Source organism: Alligator mississippiensis, chromosome 2 (genome assembly GCF_030867095.1).
Source record: "Alligator mississippiensis isolate rAllMis1 chromosome 2, rAllMis1, whole genome shotgun sequence".
Classification (NCBI taxonomy): domain Eukaryota; kingdom Metazoa; phylum Chordata; order Crocodylia; family Alligatoridae; genus Alligator; species Alligator mississippiensis.
In genome coordinates, this window is record NC_081825.1 from 64108725 (window position 1) to 64132295 (window position 23571).

General features: G+C 40.8%; 1 protein-coding gene across 8 annotated transcripts in view; it reads left to right on the forward strand.

Annotated features, from left to right (window-relative positions):
- The window catches only part of TUSC3 (tumor suppressor candidate 3), a 324556-nt gene that overhangs the window by 134796 nt on the left and 166189 nt on the right, over positions 1–23571 (forward strand). For 5 of the 8 annotated variants that reach the window (XM_059721779.1, XM_059721780.1, XM_014594993.3 and 2 more), the window contains one exon: positions 11293–11382. In XM_059721779.1, coding sequence (XP_059577762.1) covers positions 11293–11382 — 90 coding nt within the window. Of the gene's footprint in view, positions 1–11292; positions 11383–11920; positions 12013–23571 lie in introns of all 8 variants that reach the window. The other 3 variants (XR_009459776.1, XM_059721778.1, XM_059721781.1) reach the window with 1 other exon arrangement.

Sequence of the window (23571 nt, forward strand, 5' to 3'; positions counted from 1 at the left end):
ATGTGATTTTTTTGGTATCATAGGTTGGTCTAATAAAAGATACTTTCTGAAACATTTTTTTTTCAGTGCATAGTGAAAGAAAAATGGTAGTACTTCAGTGAGTTTTGAGATGGGTGACATTTTGAATAAGGAATTGTTACTTTCTAGTCAGCTAACCTTTGCTGAAGAATAACCTCATTTGAGTGGACTGTTTGCTACTTCAGCAGCCTTTTGAACAAAGTTCCCATTACAAATATACATAATGCCCTCACATGGTCTCACATACATTTTCAAATTATCATGCTTATAGGCTAGACTTCTTGGCTTAACGTGGATTTCGGCATAACAATAATTCACTTGATATTTTGGTAGATTTGAAAGTCTTACTACTCCTGAGTCCTACCAAAACCAACTGCTTGAAGCTACAATGAAATGTGCATGTGCAAAATAACTCCAAGGATGACACAGTTACTTTACAGTAACTGTTCTTAGAATTGTAAAATACCTCTCATTTCATTGGTCCCCACATCATTGGGGTGGTCGTCATCAATTTACCACTTTAAAGAAATGGAAGCAATTAGGACAACCAGTCCTCTTTTATGCCCTTAGCTGATAGCACCGAGACACATGGTGCATGATGTACCATGATGGTGTAGCTAGCAAAAGTTTCTGATTCAAGTGCCCTGGGTAGTTTTACTTACTCTTATAATGCTGTGTATTTGAGCACATCTTGAAAAATAAGTTACTATATGTAACTATCTTCTTTGGCACACAGTTGTATACCTTCTCCCTTCCTGATACCACTTGAGTGGATAACTATTTTATATAACTTGAATAAAGCCATTGCAGCCATATAGCTTTTGTAAGTTTCTGGAACCACAGAGGCAAATTTAAGTTGGATAGAACCAAAAACAAATCCTAGAAAATAATGCAAGAAATGATGCATGAGTTGCATCTTAATTTAAATTATTTTTGGTTTAAAATAGATACAAACATGTTTAACACTTTATGTTAGCAAAGATTAATTTATAGTTCTTGTTATGTTCATAAATATACAGTATTTTGAGTTTATTCTTAACTTGTTGAGGGACTCTACTAAGATGTTTTTCAACATATATTGTTGAGCCCCAGCTCAAGTCTGGGATCTTGCCCGGTATGCAAAGGCCAGTAAAGATACCAGGGGTGAAAGTATAAAGAAAGTTTATTGCTAGCAATAAAAGGTGCGAGCGGAGTAATTTCACGTAGCAAGCACACCAGATTACTATTTCTAAGGATCTTTTATACAGGAGTTTTTGAGCCTTCATAAGCATCCTTGTTTGCTGATTGGTTATAAAGGAGTGACGCAAGGAGTTCTTTACTGAGCATGTCTCTATACCTGTGTTTTAGCCATGTATCTCATTTACATACATGTATGTTTCATTAGCATACTTTTTCCCCACCTAGGGGCATGATTTTTAGTATTTTAATGAGCCCTATAACCCAGTACTCTGTTTCTTATTTTGTTTTCAAGCCCCCTTTATCTAAGACTGTCTCATCCTTATCATTGCAGATAGGCATTCGTCACATAACATTCTCTTCTGCTTCGTCTTTGAATAGTGGTTTCTAGGTCACTCATTACATTCCCCCCTCTGGAGCATTTTTAATTATTATTATGATTGCTCCATTCAATTTGGCTTAACACAAATCTAGTATCATCAGCTTTCTTTGTTTGTAAAATCATTTGATTTACCTTAGGCCTGAAGATAGATATAAAAACAGGTAAACATTGGATACAGCAACAAACCATAATCCCTAGTTTAGGATATTTGACTGGCCTTATTACAGAGGATTTTTTTACCTTGGTTCAATTTAAGGCAATTATCAGTACAATTAACCATTAGGAAACATTCGGAAGCATTAGCTGTTGCCTGAACCCGTAAGGAGAACATGTTTCTGCTTTTCTCTTTTACAATAGTCCCCCACTTATATATATCCTGATATGTAGTTTCCTTATCTATATCTTTCAGCATAGTATAATTTTGTAAAATTTTCAAAGGGGTTGGTACTGCGATTAAGCATGAGGTAAAAACCAGATGAGCATTGATCCCTCCCGCTAAGCAGAAGTCTGTTCTATTTAAAATTTCCCGGGCCAGATAAATCCAGACATTTTCCTGAGGGTCAAATTTTTGTTGTAAAAGGTTTTCCCCTCCTATGAGAAGGAGTGGACAGATCAGGGCGCCCCACAATAAAACCTTGAACAATTTCATGATAAGGCCTGAAAACTTGATCAAAGATTGACAAATTATTTAAAGTTCCTTTCTTTTGAATAGGAATTTTAAGTCTCTTATTGACTCCACCTTCCACTGTTCTCTGCCTCTAGTCCCAGAGTCTGCAGGGGTTCCTTCTTGTTCTGGTCCAGCCACCGGCTTTAGGCGACTGGAATGTATCCAAGTCTTGATTCCTTCGAGCATTGCTGCCGTCGGGGTCGTCAAAAGCACCCTATATGGGCCCTTCCATCTGGCTCGAAGTGGTTCCTCGTTCCAGTCTTTCACAAGGGCGTAACTCCCAGGTAATAGTCAGTTTTCCAGGGCAGGAGAGACTGATCCTGTGTCTGCAGCACGTCCCATACCTGCTGATGGATGGAAGACAAAACAAAAACCAAGGACCATACATATTCTCTAATCATTCCCTCTCCTAAAACATGTAACTGTTGTTCAGTACCCATGGGCAGACTCAGAGGGTAAGGCTTACCATACATTATCTCAAACGTTCTTAATCCCAATTTAGAATGTGGTGCGACCCTTACTCGTAACAGGGCCAAGGGTAGGGCCTCTGGCCATTTGAGTCAAGCTTCTTGGCAAATCTTTGCAAGGTGTCTTTTTAAGGTCTGATTCATACGTTCCACCTTTCCACTGGACTGGGGTCTCCAAGGAGTGTGTAAATGCCAGCTGATTCCCAGGAACTCAGAAACCTTCTGAGTAATTTGTGCAATGAAATGTGGGCCATTGTCTGACCCTATTCCTTTTGGAAGTCCGAAGCGAGGCACGATTTCTCGTAGGAGCGCCTTGACCACCTCTCAGGCTTGAGCAGTCCGACATGGGAAGCACTCAACCCAATTAGAGAAAGTGTCCACAAAGACAAGGAGATATCTCATCCCTTGTTGCCAGGGCAACTCGGTAAAATCCACCTGCCATTCTTCTACTGGCCCATTGCCTATTCTCTGATGTCCTGGAGTTTCTTTTCTCCCTCCTTTTGGGTTATTTCTCTGGCAGACCTCACACGTTTCTGATACTTTCTTGGCAGCTTCTTTTTTAATCCCACTCCAGTTACATAGTGACTGATCCATCTTACCAGGGCCCTGGGCCCGTAGTGGGTGCCATGATGTGTGCTCTTTACTACCGCATGAACCCAGGCAGCTGGGATGATAATGCGGCCATCCTTTGCTACTAACCACCCGTGCTCCCCCTTCTTTGCTTGAAACTCTTTTATCAATTGTTTGTCTCTTTCCCCATACTGTGGTGTCACAGGCTGGCATAGGTCTGGGAGGAGAGGTAACAGATTACTTACTTTGGGCAGCAAGTCTGTCTGAGGTCTTTTAGCTGCTCTCTTTGCTGTAGCGTCAGCAAATCAATTACCTTTTGTGGAGGGGTCGTTCCCTTTCTGATGTGCCTTACAATGCATTACCGCTACCTCCTTCGGTTCCCAGACTGCCTTGAGGAGAGCTTTTATTTGCTTGCTATGCTTAATGCTTGCTCCTTTAGCATCAAGTAGACCCCGCTCTTTCCACAGCACTCCGTGAGCATGTAAAACAAGGAAAACATATTTAGAGTCAGTATAAATATTGACAGTTTTGTTGGCCGCCAATTGCAAAGCCCGAGTCATAGCAATGAGTTCAGCCTTTTGAGCTGAAACAGATGGGTTTAAAGGTCCTGCTTCTATCACATTCTGTGTAGTCACAATAGTGTATCCGGATTTTCGAATTCCATTCTCCATACTCGAGCTGCCATCCGTGTAGAATTCCAGTTCAGCATTGTCAAGGGGTCGGTCTCTCAGGTTTGGTCTTGAGGAGTAAACAGCTTCCAATGTTTGCAGGCAATCATGTACAAGATCTGGTGTGTCAGCCATAGATGGCCACAGTGTTGCTGGATTTACAGTGCGAGAAACAGCCAATTTTATTTCAGGCTTATCTAGGAGGATGGCCTGATATCGAGTCATTCTTCCCGGGGTTAACCAGTTCCCTCCTTTCTGCTCCAGGACTGTAAGCACTGCTTGAGGCACATATACAGTCATTTCATGGCCTAGGGTTAACTTTTCAGCTTCTTGTATTAGCAGACAGGTGGCAGCAACGGCCCGGAGACAAGCAGGCCATCCGGATGACACAAGGTCTAATTGCTTGGAAAAATATGCCACCGGTCACTGCCAGCTACCTAATTTTTGTGTTAATACCCCCACGGCCACCCCCCTTTGGTCATGCACAAAAAGGGAAAAAGGCTTACTCATGTCCGGTAGTCCTAAGGCGGGTGCTTCAATAAGAGCCTGCTTTAACTGGCAGAATGCTTGCTCACACTCTTCAGTCCATTCGAGCACCTTTTCATCACCTTGTGTAGCTCCATACAGAGGTTTTGCAATAACCCCAAAATTTGGAATCCAAATCCTGCAAAAACCTACTGTACCTAAGAATCCCCGTAGTTGCTGCTTTGTTTTTTTAGGGGTGCTAGCCGGCATATAGCTTCTTTCCCTCCCGGGCCTCTGGTCCCCTTCAATCTGAATCCCCTCCAAAAGCAAACAGTCCACTGCTCTCCTCTCTTTTCTTTTCACCTTCACTTACTTTCCGATTGGGGCATTCCCGCTTCCAGTGTCCCTTTTGTTTGCAATAGGCACACTGATCTTTTTCTAATGGACCCCACCTCTGAGGCTGTCTCCGGGATGCCTCATTTCTGTGTTTTCCCTTGATTGCAGCTGCCACTAGGGCTGCCTGCATTTTTATCTTTCTCTCCTCTTTTTTTGTCCTGTTTCTTTTCCTGAACACTTTCTCGGTTAGTAAATACTTGGTAAGCAATGTCTACTAGTTGGGAAATAGGCATACCTGTTGCTCCATCTGTCTTCTGCAATTTCTTTCTAATGTCCGGTGCACTCTGACCTATGAAGATCATATTTACCATGCGAGCGTTCGATGCATCCTCCAGGTCCTCGTGGGTGTATTGTCTGAAAGTAGTGTAAATTCTTTCCAAGAAAGCACTCGGGGTCTCATTCGTCTCCTGTCGAACCTCATACACCTTACTGAGATTCTGAGGTTTTTTCACAGCATCTCTCAATCCTCGGAGGATATATTCTCGATAGGCGCGGATGGAGGTCATTTCTTGGTCTGGGTTCCAATCTGGCTCCTGGGTGGGGACATGATTTTCCTTATTTCCTTGCAGGTGCCCTGCGGTAATTTCCTTTTCTACGTACTCACGGGCTTTGTTTACTACCATCCTCCTTTCCTCTGGTGTCAACAGGACATCTAAAAGAGACTGAATATCTGCCCAGGTTGGGTTATGGGTTTTGAAAATCGTTTTAAACAGGTTTCGTACCTTTTCAGGATCTTCTCTCAATCTGGGGGTATTGTTCTGCCAGTTATACAAATCTGAGGTAGTGAAAGGAACATGCACAAAGGTTCGACGGTAGGTTGGCTCACCATCATCTTCAAGGGGCCCGGGTACCACTTGTTCTCTTAGGGGAAATACCCCATTTCCCTTGCCACGGCCAGGATCAGATTCCCTGTGATGTTTTCCCTTAACCCCGGAGTCTGCTCCTAACTGTACTCTCCACCCACCTCCCGGGGTTATATCAGGAGAAGTCGGGGATTCTGGAGATTGCCAAGCACCTGACGGCCATGGTCGGTTCTGTTCCAGATCCCTGGGTCGGGGAGTGTTCTCAACCTCCGCCTCGGGGGGGGGGGAGGGGAGGAAGTAGGAAGAGCAGATGCCAACGAGGAATCAGACGAATGAGGAGGAGGAGGGGGGAGAGGAGGAGGATAAGGTAGAGGTGGCAAAGGGAGGGGAGCCTCCAGCTCTGGACATTCCAGGACAGGATTTGCAGTTGGTCGAGCCGCTGCCATGTCACAGATCCCAACCCCCTCCCCCAATCCACATTCCTCCAAAACCTTTCTATCTCTACAAAGAATAAAAGCTTGCGCATACATCAATTCCTCCCATTTACCATTCTGCCGGCAGAACAAAATCAATTGTAAGATGGTATTATAATTAATACTTCCCTCCGGAGGCCAATGTTCTTGATCATCTAGCTTATAGTGTGGCCACGCAGTTTCACAGAAGAATTTAGCTTTCTTCTTAGTCATAGGATCCCCACCGAACTCTGCCCAATGTCCCAATACACAAGAGAGGGGGGTACATTTCCTAACCTTACTGTTAATGGTACCCATCTCAGGGCTGCCTTCCCAGTTCTGACTGTCTGACTGGGATTCAGGGATCTGTTCTTAGTCCTCGTCCTCACAGGGGAAAAATCACTCATCTTGGACTCGGGTCAGACAGAATACTTACAGAGATAATCCCAGGCAGGCGTACTGATGGTAGGCCTTATGCCCCTTCTACCCTCTCACCCAGGTGCCTGTTACTGGTACTTTCACTCTATGGCGTTGCACCGTTAGGCTACTGCCGCCTCAGTGATCCAGCTCCCCCTGAAGCAAAAGTCTCACCAGGAAAAGAGATCCCGGGGCGCGCCTGACATTCGTTTCGGAAGAGCGGTTCTCTGGTCGTCAGATAGTCCGGACGAAGCCTTATCTAAGGCAGTCCCATCTGGGGTGCCAAAAACTGTTGAGCCCCAGCTCAAGTCTGGGATCATGCCCGGTATGCAAAGGCCAATAAAGATACCAGGGGTGAAAGTATAAAGAAAGTTTATTGCTAGCAATAAAAGGTGCGAGCGGAATAATTTCACGTAACAAGCACGCCAGATTACTGTTTCTCAGGATCTTTTATACAGGAGTTTTTGAGCCTTCATAGACATCCTTGTTTGCTGATTGGTTATAAAGGAGTGACGCAAGGAGTTCTTTACTGAGCGTGTCTCTATACCTGTGTTTTAGCCATGTATCTCATTTACATACATGTGTGTTTCATTAACATACTTTTTCCCTACCTAGGGGCGTGATTTTTAGTATTTTAATGAGCCCTTTAACCCAGTACTCTGTTTCTTATTTTGTTTTCAACCCCCCTTTATCCGAGACTGTCTCCTCCTTATCATTGTAGATGGGCATTCGTCACATAACATTCTCTTCTGCTTCGTCTTTGAGTAGTGGTTTCTAGGTCACTCCTTACAATATGACCTCATGAAGATTCATTTCAGGATCCATGCTAAATGGCCTTTCAAGCCTCTGGCAACTACTTAAGCAAACCTATAGATCAGCAGTGCTCAAACTTTTGGCTCTGTGGGCCAAATGACTGGAGTGGGCCTCCTCCTAGCCCTGTGTGCTTGGTTTGGGCACTGGGGCCTGGTATTGGGCCCTGGCATCTTATGCCAGCCCTGCACACCAGTATCAGGTGCCTGATTTAGCATGCAGGGCCTGGGTCTGGAAATTTGGTAGCAGGGGCGTGCTGCCACCAGTCTTCTGCCACCAAATTTCCAGACCTGTGGGGAGCCCTATGGGCCAAATGACATGGCCTTAGGGACTGGATCTGGATTTCAAGATGGGGGGGGATTAAGAAACCTTTTTGTAGATAGTAACTGTTTGTTAAACTTTACCTAGGCCTCTTGACAAAGTGACATATTCAAACAAAAGTATGTAGTAGAGCCCCAGAAATATGGGACATGGCCAGGAATAGTCAATAAGCTCTCCCCATATACCCTAGTGGCCTGCCCCTATCATTCATATTTCTGTCAAAAACTAAGCCAAATCAACCTACATGCTTTTTAGGGCCTTTGTGATCTGCAAGTTGGCTCTTAAGTTTCCCTGTTTTTAGAGGTGTTATAGAGCAGAAAATGACAGAGGTTATGGCAAGAAAATCTTTCTTTTAAGAAACTGTCATGGGGGAATAAGCCTAAGAAAGGGGCTGTAACTGTCAGACAGTGAATGCTTCAAAGATGCACATGCTGTGAATCCAGTAAGTTTCCTAAAGCACCATGTCAGATCTTGGGGTGCTTTGAGGCAGAAGCATTCCCAGCTGCAGGCTTCGTGGAAGTGCTAAGAAAAGCCATTGCAGCTTCACTACTCCTACTTTATCCAGACTGCCTTGGTACCATTTTGCACCAGAAAATGTACAAATGGGAGTCACTGTTCTGCATATCAATTGTCCAGAAGTGGAACTGAATGAAAATAGAGATTCATAAGACACATCACAAGTTATTATCTTGTTCAGTGAGAGGCAGAAGTCTGGAAAACTAATACAGGAATACTCTAAGGATCGTAATGAAGTAAATTTAACAAGCCCTTTAGTGCTTTTGAAAATCCAGTTTTTCTCATGCATTTGATCATATGGAAATAGAAGAGGTCAATGTAGTTTGGAGCTACGTGTTCAGATGCAGTAGGCACAAAGTATAAATATATGTATAATCTATACAAATGCATTTGGAATACTGCATTCTGATACTTGTGGATATCTTTAAGTATTTCAACAATATAAATGATAATGATGAAGAGAATTCAGAGTAGCATTAGTGTGGCCTTGATGGATATAAATAAAGAAGAAATCCAATTTGAATATCAAGAAAAAATTCCTAGAAGATTTATAGTAATATTCAATAAGTGGTTAATGGAAATGATGAAAGCATAGTATTTTAGAACGTTAAAAAACTAGATTAAGTAACAGAATGAAAGGAAATTCCACCTTCCTCCCCTCCAAAATGGAGCTGTAGTGCAGGGATTGGGAGTCTGGCCTGTGAAGCCTTTGGATCCAGCCCTCAGAGCTGTGGCTTTGGTGGCATTTTACAGAGGTGGGGCTCCCCTGCATGTACCAGTCAACTGCTTGGGGCTCCAGCTGCCCCTGCCCTGCACTCTGGTCAGCTACCTGGGACTCTGGTGGAGGAGAAGCTCTGACTGTGGTATGCTGCAATCAGGCAGCATGTGTGCAGGTGAAGGAAGATGTTTGCTATGCCACACTGCAATTGAGAAATAAGAAGAAGAGGTGGCAGCAGCTAGGTCCTGATGTCTGCCTGGATCTGACCAAGCTGAGTCATTCCAGCCCTCCTGCTGGAAAATATTGCCAACTTCTGCCCTAGTGGAGACTGTGGAACACTACAGAGGTGTGACATAGCAGGGAGACAACAGAAGCAAAGTTTGCCAGCAGAGGAGCAGGCCATAGGAGTATATGGTCCAGGACATTAATAATTTTACTCAGTCTTATTAATTACATCACTGATAATTAAACCAACTAACTAAGTTTGGTTTGCAATTTTTTGGGGGTGAGCCATCATTCTGTTTCACATAATAAATGTTAGTTCATTTATAAATAGTCTTGCCTACACTAAACAAAAAATACTGTATGTTTTTTATTTTTTTTCTGTTGGAAATTGCCATAACATGAAGAGGTATAATTCTGTGTTGGTACAGCAGAATGGAGAAATCGTTTGTGCTCTGTGGTCAAGGTTTCAGCTAAGAAATTGATCAGCAAAATTTAATCTGTAAAAACATTTTTCTATGTACAGATTTAATTATTTTATTCTGCCCCTTCCCTCCCCAACCCCCTTCCCTCCTGTGCATGCAGATTTCTCCCTAGAGAGTATATTGTAAATATCAGGATTTAAAAAAAATCCTGAGAGGTGACTGTTTCAGAAGCCAGGATTTGTAAATCTTGTGCATCAGTTTCTTCTCTTTCCTAACGTTTACTTTTTAGCTTCCTAACTTTTGGCCTCTTGAGACCTTTTTCTCACCTCCCCTTTGTATTTTCATGTTCAATTGCAACTTCCTTGTTATCTTCATGTCTTAGAAACATCTGCTGTCTCCTGTGTGCCTCATCAGTGGAATCACAATAGAAATTCCTTTGAAGCCTGCATTAGCAAAACATGAAAATAACTATTTGTTCCTTTTATCCTGCAATGGAAGCATCCTGTCCTCTTAACTGCACTGCACTAGCAATTCATGAAGCCTCTATTAGCATGGCATACCTTTTATATCAAGAAAAATCAACCTTGATTTTTAATCTAAATGTGTAAATAACATTTTATTTTAAAGTAAACAATCAGAGGCACCTAATACAATTAATCTTTTTTTGTTTTGTTTTGCTAACCATTTTTAATATGTACCAAGCTATCTAATTTTCTTGGACCAGTGATATATTTTAAAGCCTTCATTTTGTGTTTAACTATAAGCGCTGTCAGTAGTACCCTTGACATTGATAGAAATGTTCATAGTCAATAACAAGCATATTACAAGCTCTTTGCAGAATCAGGGTCAATTTGTTGTTTTCTTTGATGCTTTAATTCTGGTAGAAATTTACCAAGGTGTCCTCATTCAACCATATGGTACATATTTCATTCTTTCAAGGACTACCTTGTAAGACATGTTTAGACATCCCAGATTTTTCACATCTGTTGCTCTTTACTTGGTAATCAGGAATTAGTCCTTGTTTCCTTTTTAAATACTTGGTAGTGACTACTGCCATGCTTATGATTTTTTTTTTTTTATTATTATTCTGTAGGTGCTATACCATCATTTCTGAGAAGGGGTGTTTTCACAGTTTCCTCAATCCCCAGTGTAGCTCTACAAATTCCATGTTTCTGTAGACTCCACCAAGGATTTTGTCACAAGTTAAGGAAAAGTCATATACTCTGCATTAGACTTTGTAAAATAGGATAACACTCTTACAGGAAGAAGATTCTTTTTTGTAGAAGCAGCTCCTTTATATTCCAATTGCACAAACCTGGAAGTGAACCTGCATGTTAAGCTGACTAGACTTTTGTTTCCAACCTGCTTGTATTAGATTAGGTACTGCAGCAGCTTTGCATTGTGTAAGAGTAGATTTTTAAGCAATTTATAATGAACTCTTTAACTGAAATGTATCCTCTTTAATATATACATAAATACAGATATAGATATATCTATATAGGTCATAAAAAAATATAGCATACATGAAGACAGGAGGGTTCAGTGTGGAATTTTTAAAAGATCTATGTTTAAATCTATTTCAATTCAGTGATGGTTTTGCTATTTACTTCATTGCAAGAAGAGCTAAGTCATTCTTGAGCACATTCAAAAATCCTGTTCTGCACTCTTAGTAGATGCAAATATTTGCTTTGTACCTGTTAACAGACATGCAGCTTAAATCAAGATGCCCAGCATCTGGTGTCAGTACCCAGAGGAAAACTGAGATCAGTGAATTTAATATTTTATTCCTTGTTTTTCAGTGTGTTGTGTTTGCTATGACTTCTGGTCAAATGTGGAATCATATCCGTGGACCCCCATACGCTCATAAGAATCCTCAGAATGGACAAGTGGTAAGTATAGTATTTGCATTATTATCTATATTAACTTTATTGCGGAAGTCTGCACATCTATAATGTATAGTTATACATCATATTGTGAGATAATGGACAAGCAGCACTTCTTAGAATTTAAGAATCCAACATTCAAATGTCCCCAGCATCCAGCAGAGCTCCTTTTTGGGCATCTGAATAGCCATATTTTCAGAGGTGACAAAAAACCCTAAAGTCCCAATTAGGCACCTAAATGAAATGACTAGATGTTTAAAAGTGTCCCACACCAGCCAGCTCTCCTTCAACACATGAATGTTGTGGGGATTTTATGCAATTTTGCTCACTAATAGGTTAACATCTGTATATACAAACGATCCAGCATTTATCTTGTCCTTAAACTCTTTAAGATTTGACAGAAGTTTCCTACTGGAGATATAGGAGGTATATTCTTGATATAACACTCTATTATCCCCTTAAGTGTTCAATTAGACTCTACTGAATTCTATACCCATTTTACTTTCCATTTTGCTTTATAATATGGCCTTTCCTCTTCTGTCAGATTCCTCAGGGACTCCCAGAAGTTGATTGCTTCCAGAGTTGCTGCTATATGTCCCTGATATTTGTATCAGGAATTGCTGGTATGAGAGGGAGGTGAGTTTCAGAAATACCCCCTAGCAGGTTCACAGGTGATCTGATGGGTTGCAGAGGACCTAGGTCATTCTTCATCCTTTGATTATTAATTGCTTTAAGAAAGCTGTTGGAGTAGGATCCTGTATAAGTTTTGACAAACCTTCTCTCAGACTTAATGAAACTTTCAACCATTTTCAAGTTTACCCCTCACTAGTTAATGAAGAATAATTTGTTTAGGCCTAAGAAAATAAATCCTCTCTCAGCTTCCTTTGATGCTTCATATCTTAATTGGAGTAGCAGTAAAGTGATGGTTGGAATTTGATTACTGATCTGCTTGGTACCAGGAATACAGCAGCAGATTGATGACATAAAATGACATGATTCAGTCTGGCAGCTTTGTTATGCAGAACTGGATTTGATGTAGTAATAAATAATGTCTGTAAAACATTGTATTTAGAAGAGTTTAGAATTTTTCATTACTGCCTTGAAGTGTTTAATTTATGATGGCTTCCTTCAGCGTGACAAAGGTAAACAATTACTAGGAAAAGCCACTGGTCCTAACAGTTAAATTAGTTTTTCATATCTAGGTTCATATACATAGTCTCTCTCAGATGCTTCTGATGCCTGCATAAAAACAGGGGATGTATCTGTATATCATTAGTGTTGTATGTACCTCTAATGTTGTAAGTATGTTTTTGAAAAAGCACAAAAAGCTTGGGTAGATTTAAGGTTAGATTTAAGTCCCATAAAAGTTTGTATTAATGCTTTATTTTCATGGAAGGATGCAAGTTAATGAGTAATGCAGGTTTCACAAGTCTTAGACCACCTTTCTATCTTTGTCAGCCGTATATATTTATGAGGTGAAAATGCTTGCTACTAGCTGTGTTACGGTTTCATCATCAGTGATTTGTGGGATGTTGTCTTCTACTCTACATTTTTTTTTATAACCTTAAACCTGATGCCTTTTACCAAAAATTTTGGACAGATTAGAGGATTTTGCGTAACTGAAGATGTGTGAGAAAGCATCTTCCCGATTTTATTAGAATTACCACCAAGACATGGCAGGCGAGAAAGAGGGTGCTCGTGGGGCAGGATTGGCATGTTCAAGGAACCCTAGGGGTATCACGGCCATCCCTGGGGATCCCATGCCGTGACACCCCTCAAAGCACGGGGCCTGGAGTGGTCACCCTGATTTGCCCCCCACCCCCAGAAATGGCCCTGCTGTGGCATGTACACAAGGGTGGGGGCCCAATCCTTACCTGCCTTTTCGGTAGCTATGGGGGGTAAGCTGCTGGCAGGCCAAATGGTCCCTGAGCTATGTGGAGCCTGCCTGCGTGGGCTGCCGCCAGGTCCCACAGCCCCTGAGCTGTGCGGGGCCTGCCAAACCCTGAACACATTGGCTTCCAGTGCCCTGTGCACTGTTGCACTTTGTTAGGTAGCAAACTAAAACATGTCGAAGGTGTTTTATTTTGCTACATACTAAAGTCATTTAAAGTGGAATATGGCACCAAATGTGCAAACAGCAATGCCATTAACGCAGTGCAAAGGGGCATTTAAGCTGTTTTAAAGGCCAGTTTTGTGATAAAGGCCCCACCATGTCCCACTTTCATTTTTAAAGCCTTCCAAAGGATCTAGGGCAGGGGTGGGCAATTTTGGGTGGAGGGCCGCTTACTGAGTTTTCGCAAGCCACCGAGAGCTACATGACAGGCAGCTGGGGGCAGATTAATATTAATTTTCTAAATTTTTAGGCCGGATAGAATGGCCTAGAGGGATGCATCTGGCCCACAGGCCACATTTTTGCCCAGCCCTGATCTAGGGTCATGTTGCTTTTATTTCTGGCTTTAGCCAATGAAAAACATAGCAGAGTACATGATGATTCTTGCCTCACGTGTCTGGACTCTTATTCACATTAACCTTGTACAACTAAGCAGGAGGGAAATATTTTTGTTACAATCCCTTTTCCAGTGTTGTTCTGACATGGCTTTTTCATACAGATCCAATTAAAATAAATCTAAAGAGTTCTAAGAGCAGGCCCAGTGATGATTTTCCCAGTAAAAGAAAGCATAATAATAATCCATATCACCTTTTTGCATTCCACCTGTGCAGATAAATATTTGAAGCACAGGAAGTACAGTTCAACATGCTAAAAACCTAGCTTTTTAGTTAAGGTCCAGATAGAATGTGGATATTTAATCATGTGCTTGAAATGAACAGTTATAAAGGTGGGTTTCTCTTTGCCCAAATATGAAGTTTATGAAGTTTATATAAGATGTGAACTTGCATGGTTAGGATCCAATCTAGCAAATCTTAGTCAGGTTGAGTTTTATTTCTGTTGATGATTTTTATCTTTAAGCATCAATGAATAAGAACTCTATTTTGATTTCAAGTCCCAAGGTTTTGCTGGTAGGTTGGTCTTCTGTTCCCCCTCAAATTAGTTTTTTGTAAAAAGAATCAATTTATTACTGAACATGTTTTGCAAGAAAACCATAATGACTTTAAAAAAAAAACAGTGTATGTAAGGAGAAAAAACAACAGCAAATAATCTCCTGTTTTTAATGGTTTACACAACAGTTCAGTAGACTGACAGCTAGGCAGCCATTTCATATGAAAAAGCACAGAAGAACATTTTAAAATTAACTTACCTAAACAGTATGTTGCCTTTTCCTTCATCATCCAAAATGGTCATTAGAGTGCATTAAAATAGTACAGACCACATGCAATGAATGATGAAATGCCATTCTTGTAGTTGCAGTGAATGAACATTTTATCCTATGGACTATTCTATTCTCTTTACTATGGAAAAAAAAATAGTGACAGAAACTTGCTTGGATAAAGAAAGATCATAGTTCAGAGTGATCTCTGTTATTTAAACAGTCAGCTCTCAGAAGATATAGGCAATAAAAGTTCAAGATTGGACTATCATTTCTCTATGCTGAATACAGTATATTGCAGTAATACAGTTTTGGCTGGATAAAAATGAAACACAGTCTGTGACAGCTAAGGCTGGATTTCAGACAACTAATCAGACAGGAAGTAGCCTGCCATGATAAAATCAAATGGAAAGGCCACATTTTAATTACTGTCTGTAACAACAGAAATCCAATTTAAATTGCCCAATAACTGCTCGAAGCACTAACCAGTAGATAAAAGAGAGAGAAAGAAAAGCAAAGTTGAGAAAAGATAGGCCTCTAGACACCATATTCAATTTGATTTGGAGGCAGACCTACTGTTGCACAAAAAAGAAGAAACATAACTGAACTGTAAAGTTGTCTGAAGGCATAAGATCCACACAGACAGATGTTTTAGTTTCTTTAACTGTATAGGAAAAGACACTAATGCAGCACAGGAAAGAAATAATGTTGTTCCCTTGGAATTTTTTAGAAACAGCAAAAAGCAATATTAAGACAGATGTGCCCATGTTATCACACTTCTAGAAGGACAGATTTAATAGGACCTCACTAATATTTGGTATTAAGAAAAAAATGTTTAATCACCTCTCTAATTCAGAGTTTCCTGATGCACATGTTTATTTTCAGTTACTAAACTTAAAAAACAATACTTGTACCTCAAGGGCAAACTAATTTAAATGTTTATTAGCTGCATATTTTTCAGATGAGGTTCCTACGATTATAAATGAAAACGGAGTGCTACTTTCTATAATCCCTTGAATGGGGTTTTCTAATCTGACTCAGTATTTTTTTAATCAGAAAAGGAAACCATTGTTAGAGTATGGTACTTTTATAGTGGTGAGTGATCGTTCTTTTGGTTATGTCTTACTCGGTACTCTTGGGGAAATGTCCATTGGCTTGCAAAATCTTTTATGGATTTTTACAGTCTATTTTTTTTATCACCATCATTCTTTTTGTTAAGTCATAATTTGACTGGCTCCTTCTTCTCTGAGTTCTCAGGAATAGAATTGTTCCTAGATGCCCCAAATGCCCATCAAGTTATCACTATATTATTGACACTAAAATAGGAAAAGTTAAAAGATTGAAGTTCTTACTATGATCACATCTATATCCAAATATCATTTTGAGTATCAGTTAGATCAGGTGAACATGTTAAAATCTCATTTTCTCAAAACTTTCTCCAGAAGTATGCTATATTTGTAGCTTTAAATATTTTTCCATAATAGTAAAATTGTTCCCATTCTGTGGGAGTTATTCCAGATTTAGGAATCTTTGTTGTGTCCAGGAGTTGACATTTTGATGTGATGATACTTATATAAGAATAGGGTTGTTCCTCTTTTGGAAGTAAACTTTTAGGAAAAGACTTCCCAAACTTGGAATCATCCTGTGAAATTTAGAGTTAGGGTCAGAATGATACTACATGTTCATACAATACACACTAGTAGAGGGCTTCAGAATGTTTTGTGCATCTAGACTGGCAGATAATATATTATTTGGTTGAAGTGAAACTTTTAATGTTTGTCCACATCAGGAGACAAACTATTTCTCCACTGTTTTCTGCTTCAGATAGACAAGACGGACATTGCTTTTCTTGACAGGGATGTTCTCACAGCTTTAATCTTGGAAACAAGTTTTTTATTTTTTTCAGAGTATTTACTAACATTGACTTATATACAATGATGTTTATGCCGTTGTACCATTTTTGCCTAGCATCTGCACTCCTACCTTTCTCTAGACGAACTATGCAAGCAAGGGGGAAGCTTGTTTTTCTAGACCTTTTCTTCACTGCATTCCAACTACCTACCTATATAACAATCAGGCAAAATCTGGAACTAGAGGCCAAATTCTAACTTCTAGTAAGTTTTGACTGTCAGGCATGTCTTAAGTCAAAAGTTCTTTCTATGTTAAAATGAATTAAACAAAGCCGTATTGGTATTGAGTTTGGTATCTATACGAAAATACGTAATGGGGGGGTGACAAGCAGCAGGGAGCAAGATGCCTTCTTTTCTTGCTTGCCCCGCTGTCTGCCCCCTACTGCCTGCCCTGTTATTGCTTCCCCCCCTCCTCCCCGACTGCCCTATGGCATGCCCTCCCTACTGCCTCCTCACTGTCTGTCCCCTACTGCGAGTTCCATTACTGCCCCCCTCATCACCTCTCTTCCCCACCACTGTAATGGGGAGGGGAGTACAAATTTAAGATGATCCTCCAATAATTAGATTCCATACATGGATTATTATAATAAATTTATAAATTTCTGTATGTCGAATCTAATGATTGGGGAGTTGTCTAACATTCAGCGTCATCTTGTATTCAAGAAAATACAGTGCTTTCTTACTAGACACTTTAAAGTAGCACATACATGAATGTTGGCTCATAAATACAAACATTGGGTTTTCAGAATCACTTAAAGGGACCTAATTTTATTGAAATGAATGGCAGATATCTCATTGATTGATTATACTGGAAACAGAGTTGGATTAATAGAGAATTTGAATAGCTTTTTCAGAAAATACTTATTCACATTTTTCATGTACCACTATTGGTATTCTGTTAACAGAAGGATGCTCCAAACTGACTTTAATAAAGAAAATATCTGAATAAATAAAAGGCCTTATTTTCTTGATTCTTTTAGCCTTTGCTGTTCCTTTTGCTTTTAAGAATCTATAATATTCATACATCTCTTTACTTGCATGTGCATTCTTTTACTGAAGGTGACTGTTAGGTGTAGAGGAAATGTAGAGTGGAAAAAATGTTATTTGGATTCTTATATTTGTGTATCACCATGTAAATATATATATATGTATAATGTTGTTTCTGAAGAGTTGGAGAAACACATTTCCTGAATCATTTGTCTATAATGTTTTTATGTCAGCAGACAAATAAGTTCAATGTGGCATGTTATTAAAGTGCTAGTTGTTTATATCTGTAAGACGAACTCAACCTGAAATATTTGAGTTTTGTAAAATATGTGTGCTGTGAGATCATTAATCTGATAAATTAGGAGCCTAGTTAAAAGAGATCTTTATTAAATTATTGTGCTGTTAGTTATAGTTAATGAGACTTTACTTGCTTGGATAGTTTATTATGCAATTGTTACATGGTCAGTACTTGTGGTAAAATTGAATGTTATTAAATTATTATTTTTTGCTCCTTATTAGATGTTAATACTGTTTTTTTTTTTGTTTGAAATGACAAACATACTAAAACCTGCTGAAAAATATGCATTCTATTAATTGTCCTCTTTTAGTAAAAGAGATTTTTCTTTTTTGAATAAAGAATATGACATTTTTACAGCTAATTTTAGCACCAAATCTTGACTTCTTAGATCAGACTCTCCATTCTTATCAGTGTTATACTGCTTTGTAGTTTTTCTGGACTTATATTGATGTAAATGAAGAATGAGTTAGATTATTTATTCCTTGAATACCTTAAACTCATTGTGATTTCAGGAGGGATCCTGGGTTAATAAAGACTAGGGTTAAGGTTATGGTAGGGCCAGCGCTGGACACACACACACACACACACACACACACACACACACACACACACACACACAGCATTGATATTTATAGGAAATGGGAACTAATGTCAGAGACATGTTTATTATGCTGTGGGCGCATCTCCACATGTTATTAATGTACAGTAAGCAACTCTGAATAGCCAACATATGTACTGCTGTATAAGATGTTTGTGGATTAGGGCTCCTCTAGACATTCAGGTAAAGGCATGACAGGATCTGATGCACGATCCACACAGTCACCCCTCCTGTCATTTCACACATGCATGGCAGGAGGCATGACTCAGATCCAGCTTCAGATCCAATCATACCTCATTGCTGGTGCAGGGGGAGCCTGGGATTGTGACTGCAAGCTCCCCCTGCATGAGCAAGTCACAAGCTCCCAGAGCTATGACCCCCACAGCAGATGATGCTTGCAGCATAAGCAGTGTTCCACTTAGTGCCTGGCTGTGAACCTTGTCAGCTGTGGAGCATTGAGCAGGTGGTACACCTTGTCAGCTGATAGGGCTTCCAGCCACAGGGCACCTTGGCTACACCTTCAGTTAATGGCATGATAAGAACGAGCCACAAAGATTTTACACACTTTTTTTGTGGAATAACTTGGGCTTATCTGTTGTTCTGTCACACTATAAATTGACTGAACTTGTGGGTGGATCACAATTTAAAGGGTGATTCATTGGTTAATCACACCTTAAGTTTAATGTGTAGCTGGGACTTTAAATTCCATACTAGTGCATTTTGCAGTTGGTATACTTCATTCTTGCAAATTATCCCTTTTTTAATGAAAGTTATTCCTGGTAAGAGGTGAAGAATGCAGTAGAGGTTTTTTTTCTTATTTGATTTGGGGGTCATTCATCAAACTCATCATTCTAGTCAAATACAAATGACGTTACATTTGACTTTTTCCATTTTCTTGAACTTTAAATATTTGTGCTGTCTCTGTTTCAGCAAGGAACTCTTACTTAACCTTAGCCATATGAGTAAGACTGCAAGGTCATCTTGTCCAGGCTGTCATTTTTGCATGTATTAATCATGTAGGATGCTTGCAGATGTTAAAAATAAAAAATAAAGACCCTTTATTTTAACTTGATGTGTTTCTGTGCTGAGCTTCACACATGCCCAGAAGAGGCAGCATGTTACTTCAACCTGACTCTATAGCGACTTTAAAGATAGGATGCTTTAGTGGAGCTTTTTTGGCACATTTAACTAATAGCTGATTGAATCACAGGGATGGGATGGATTTTATTAAAGGAGGCTAAACTTTATTAGACTCATAACACTGCCTCTGGTCTACTGAGCATAGACTGCACCTCAGATAGGCTGCTTGGAGGTGGCTTACCTTCCACTCACAAGCCAAAAAATGAAGGAGAGAAGAGGAATGGGTAATACTTACAATGGAAGTATTGCTCCTTTGTGCTACACACACCTGGAGGGAAAGAATCCTGGGGAGCCAACCCTAGCTACCTCCAGTGAAAATCTGCAATGGAGGGAGGAAACCGACGGAGTCTCACAAGCCACTGGAGTCCAGCACGGCACACCTCCAAAGTGCACCGGTCACACAACCAGTTGCTCTATCCCAGCTCTCACTTCAGTCTCTCATACCAACCAATTTTCTCACAATGCACTCTTTTCCTGTCTCTCTCCAAGCCCCTTCACACCTCTGTCTCACCACACCACACAGAACTTACACATCCCCAGTCATGCACCATCAGTTCCCCACACACAGACCCCCAGGCCTCACAGCCACACCAATACCTCTACTTATCAATCACCAGGCGTTTTATATAAATGTTGCACTCAGCCCACTAGGGTATTGCACATGGCACGTGGGGGCTCACACAGCACTTCCTTACCTCAGCTTCACAGGTGGTGTTCATTCACTTACAGAGGGCAGGTCAGATAGAGGTCACTTGCTGACCTACTTAGGACCAGGCACAGGGCCAGACATAGGACCACATAGTCCTGAAGTAACCTCAGGCCTGAATTTCTTCCTCAACAGTATGACCAGAATTCTACGTTGTGTTCTAGACGATGCTTCACTAGTGCCTTGTACAAATGCTTTTATGTTTCCTTATCTTTCTAAGAAATAACTGTCTTGACACATCTGGAAACTTCATTTGCCTTTCTTATGGCTGCATAATAGTTGTGGCTGATAAGCATCCTGTGGTCAACTAATATTTCCAGGTCTTTCTGTTAGTGCACCGTCTGCCAGATGGCACTAAGGCAGGGGTGGGCATTTATTTCAGTTGGAGGACCACTTAATGAGTTTTGGTGAGTTATAGAGGGCCCTGCCTCCTGGCCACCACCTTGAGACCAGAAATCTTCTAGCTCCTGACCTTTGCCACCAGAAGTCCCTCCCCTTGCCCTGGAAGCACTCCTTTTGAGAGGGACATTGCCATCTTGAAACTGAAAAAGAAATGCAACAAGTCATATACTAAAAAAACTAACATGTAGTATAACTTATTTTAATTTTATTCTCTCTCTCTCTCTCTCTCTCACACACACACACACTCACACTCACACACGCATAATAGCTGAAATTAGACTCTTGCTCTTGTATAGTGTGTTACTGTGTGCAGGAGGATAAAAGGATGGATGTGAGGGCTGTGTGGTTGGGGAGTGAGCGTGTGGTGTGAGGGGTGTTTATGTGGGTGTGGCTATGGTGAGTGGGGTGAAGGATGGAGAGGCATGTGTGTGCAGTATGTGGTTAGGGTGGGGTGTGTGGGAGGGTGGGAGTGTATGTGTGGGCTGTGGGAGGGCGTGGGTATGTTTGATGGTGTGGGGGGTGAGGTATGTGGGAAGGTGTCGGTGTGTGTGTGGGTATGGGGGGTGTGGGACTGTGGAGGGCCTGTGGTAGAATTGAGTGTGTTGGGGGTATGGTGGGAGGTGGGGTACCAGCCCTGCCCATCTCAGCTGCAGCGTGCAGTTCCCCGCTTGCAAGGCCAGGACCCATATGGTGTGGCAAGGGGCCAGCCCAGCCCAGCCTGGCACAGTGTGGTTCCAGCTGCAAGGCCAGGGACCACATGGCACGGGGCTAGCCTGACCTGGCTCATCCTGGGTGTGCTCCCATTGTCTCTCATGGCTGTCCCTGCAATGGTCCACACTACAATGCTCCATGTGGGGCTGAGCCCCACCCAGGCAGCCTGCGCCTCCACTTCCCCCAGCCCTAGCCAGCATGCAGCTTCTGGTGGGGCTGTTACCAGTGTGGCTGCAGCTGGCCAAATGTTCCTCTGCTCCCCTCAGCTCTAGCTGGAGCAGGTGGGCCTCAGCCCCATGTGGAGTATTGCAGAGGCAGCTACAGGCCAGATCCAGTCAGCTGGTAGGCTGGATCCAGTCTGCAGGCCTTATTTTGATTCCTGTGCTAGGGGATCATTAAAGAATAATTAACCCAGAGAGAATAAGGAATACATACACAGCTCAAATGAACCGAAGTCTAATTTTATTAATACAACTGTTACCTAAGCAGTGTCTATATACACAGAGAGAAAAACACTTACCACAATGATCTCACCCAATTTCCAGATGTTGTAACTACTTGCAGAAGAAGTGGCCAATCGGTTCCTGAAAGTAGAGAGGGCATCCATGGAAAGTCTTTATGGCTGGCACAATCCAGACAGGTGTTGTTTTCATGATAATGAGATGCACTTAACTTTCTTGCTGCCCCCTTTTATGTTTTTCTTCAACTTCACTCCTCTGATGCCTTTTTGTTTTTGAGTACTGTTGATTGGTTTTCCTGCAACATACTGTCCATATATTATCCTGTCAGCATATTCCTTTGTTTCCACATATCCATCACAAGCATACCTCTTGTTTGGTCTTTTTCCGGTGTCTTAATCTGGGCATTGTCCATTGGTCCCCTCTTATCACCTTTCATTAATGTATCCAATTATTATTATTCAATCAGTTAGTGCCAAGTTCAGTTAATTTGAGCTGGTAACAAGGCTATTATTATGTTATGTGAGAGAAACTTCTCACAGTAATAAAAAAGGAAAGAAACAATATACAAGCAAGCTGAAGGTTATCAGCTGCCAATTGATAGTGCAGACACAAGCCAAATGAAAAGTTCAAATACTAATCAAGTTATACAAGCAATGATTAAATAAGGCTAAATATAAAATAAAAGTTTAAATAATACTATATTTCACCACTCAAACAGGTGAACCTAAAGATAAATGTGCCAAGCTACCCTAACATTTCCACTCCTTTAATATTTCTGATTGAGTCCACAGTTTATGGCAGAAATTCTTTATTATGCCTGAAGTGCTTCACCTTGCACTTTGTATTATTGAATTTCTGTCTCATTTTATAATTCCAGTCCTAAAGGTTATCCCATTCTTCCTGTATGATGATCCTATCTTCCTCAGTGTTGGTACCTTTCAGGGTTTTTTTTAAACATCAGCAAATTTTATAAGCACAATCCCACTTTCATGCCAAAGTCATTAATGAAAATATTAGATAATAAAGTCAGTTCCTCAGGAATTCCATAGACAATTTTTCTCCAAACAGATATTTCCCCTTTCAATACATTCATTCATTCTTGTTTTCCCTTTGGCCATTTTCCAGCCACATGATAGTACTTTTACTAATCTCTCTGTCTCCTTGAATATAACTAATAATTTCCCAAATGACATTTCATGAAATATTTTATTGAAGCCCAAATAGGTGTGACCTACTGCATATCCTTTGTCTAGAAAAAAAAAAAGCAATTATTCTATTCAGTCAAAGGTACTAGGTATATTGTTAGGTATAGCATACCTTTGGTATATCCATATTCCATTTTATCCTATTTTTCATGTATGTGTTTTTAGTCTTCCGTTTAAAACAATGGTTCCCAAACTTTTTTTTCCATGACCTGCTTCTAGAAGCGGAGCGTGGTGGCAGCGGCAGCAGTGGCCGTGGCCTAGGGGTGGGAGAGCTCCCAGCATGCTGCATGGCTCTTTTGTATGTGGTGCTGCTGGCATTGCCCCTGTGACCCTCATTTGGGTCGTGACCCAGGATTGGGAACTGCTGTTTTAAAAGTTACTCTAAATCTTTGTATAATCTTGAGGGCCAGGTATCTGGCCTGAAGTTGTTTGGATCACTTTTTTCCCTTTCTTAAATAATAGGAACTGTGTTTTAATATTTCATCATGTGTCACCCTTGATTACACATAAT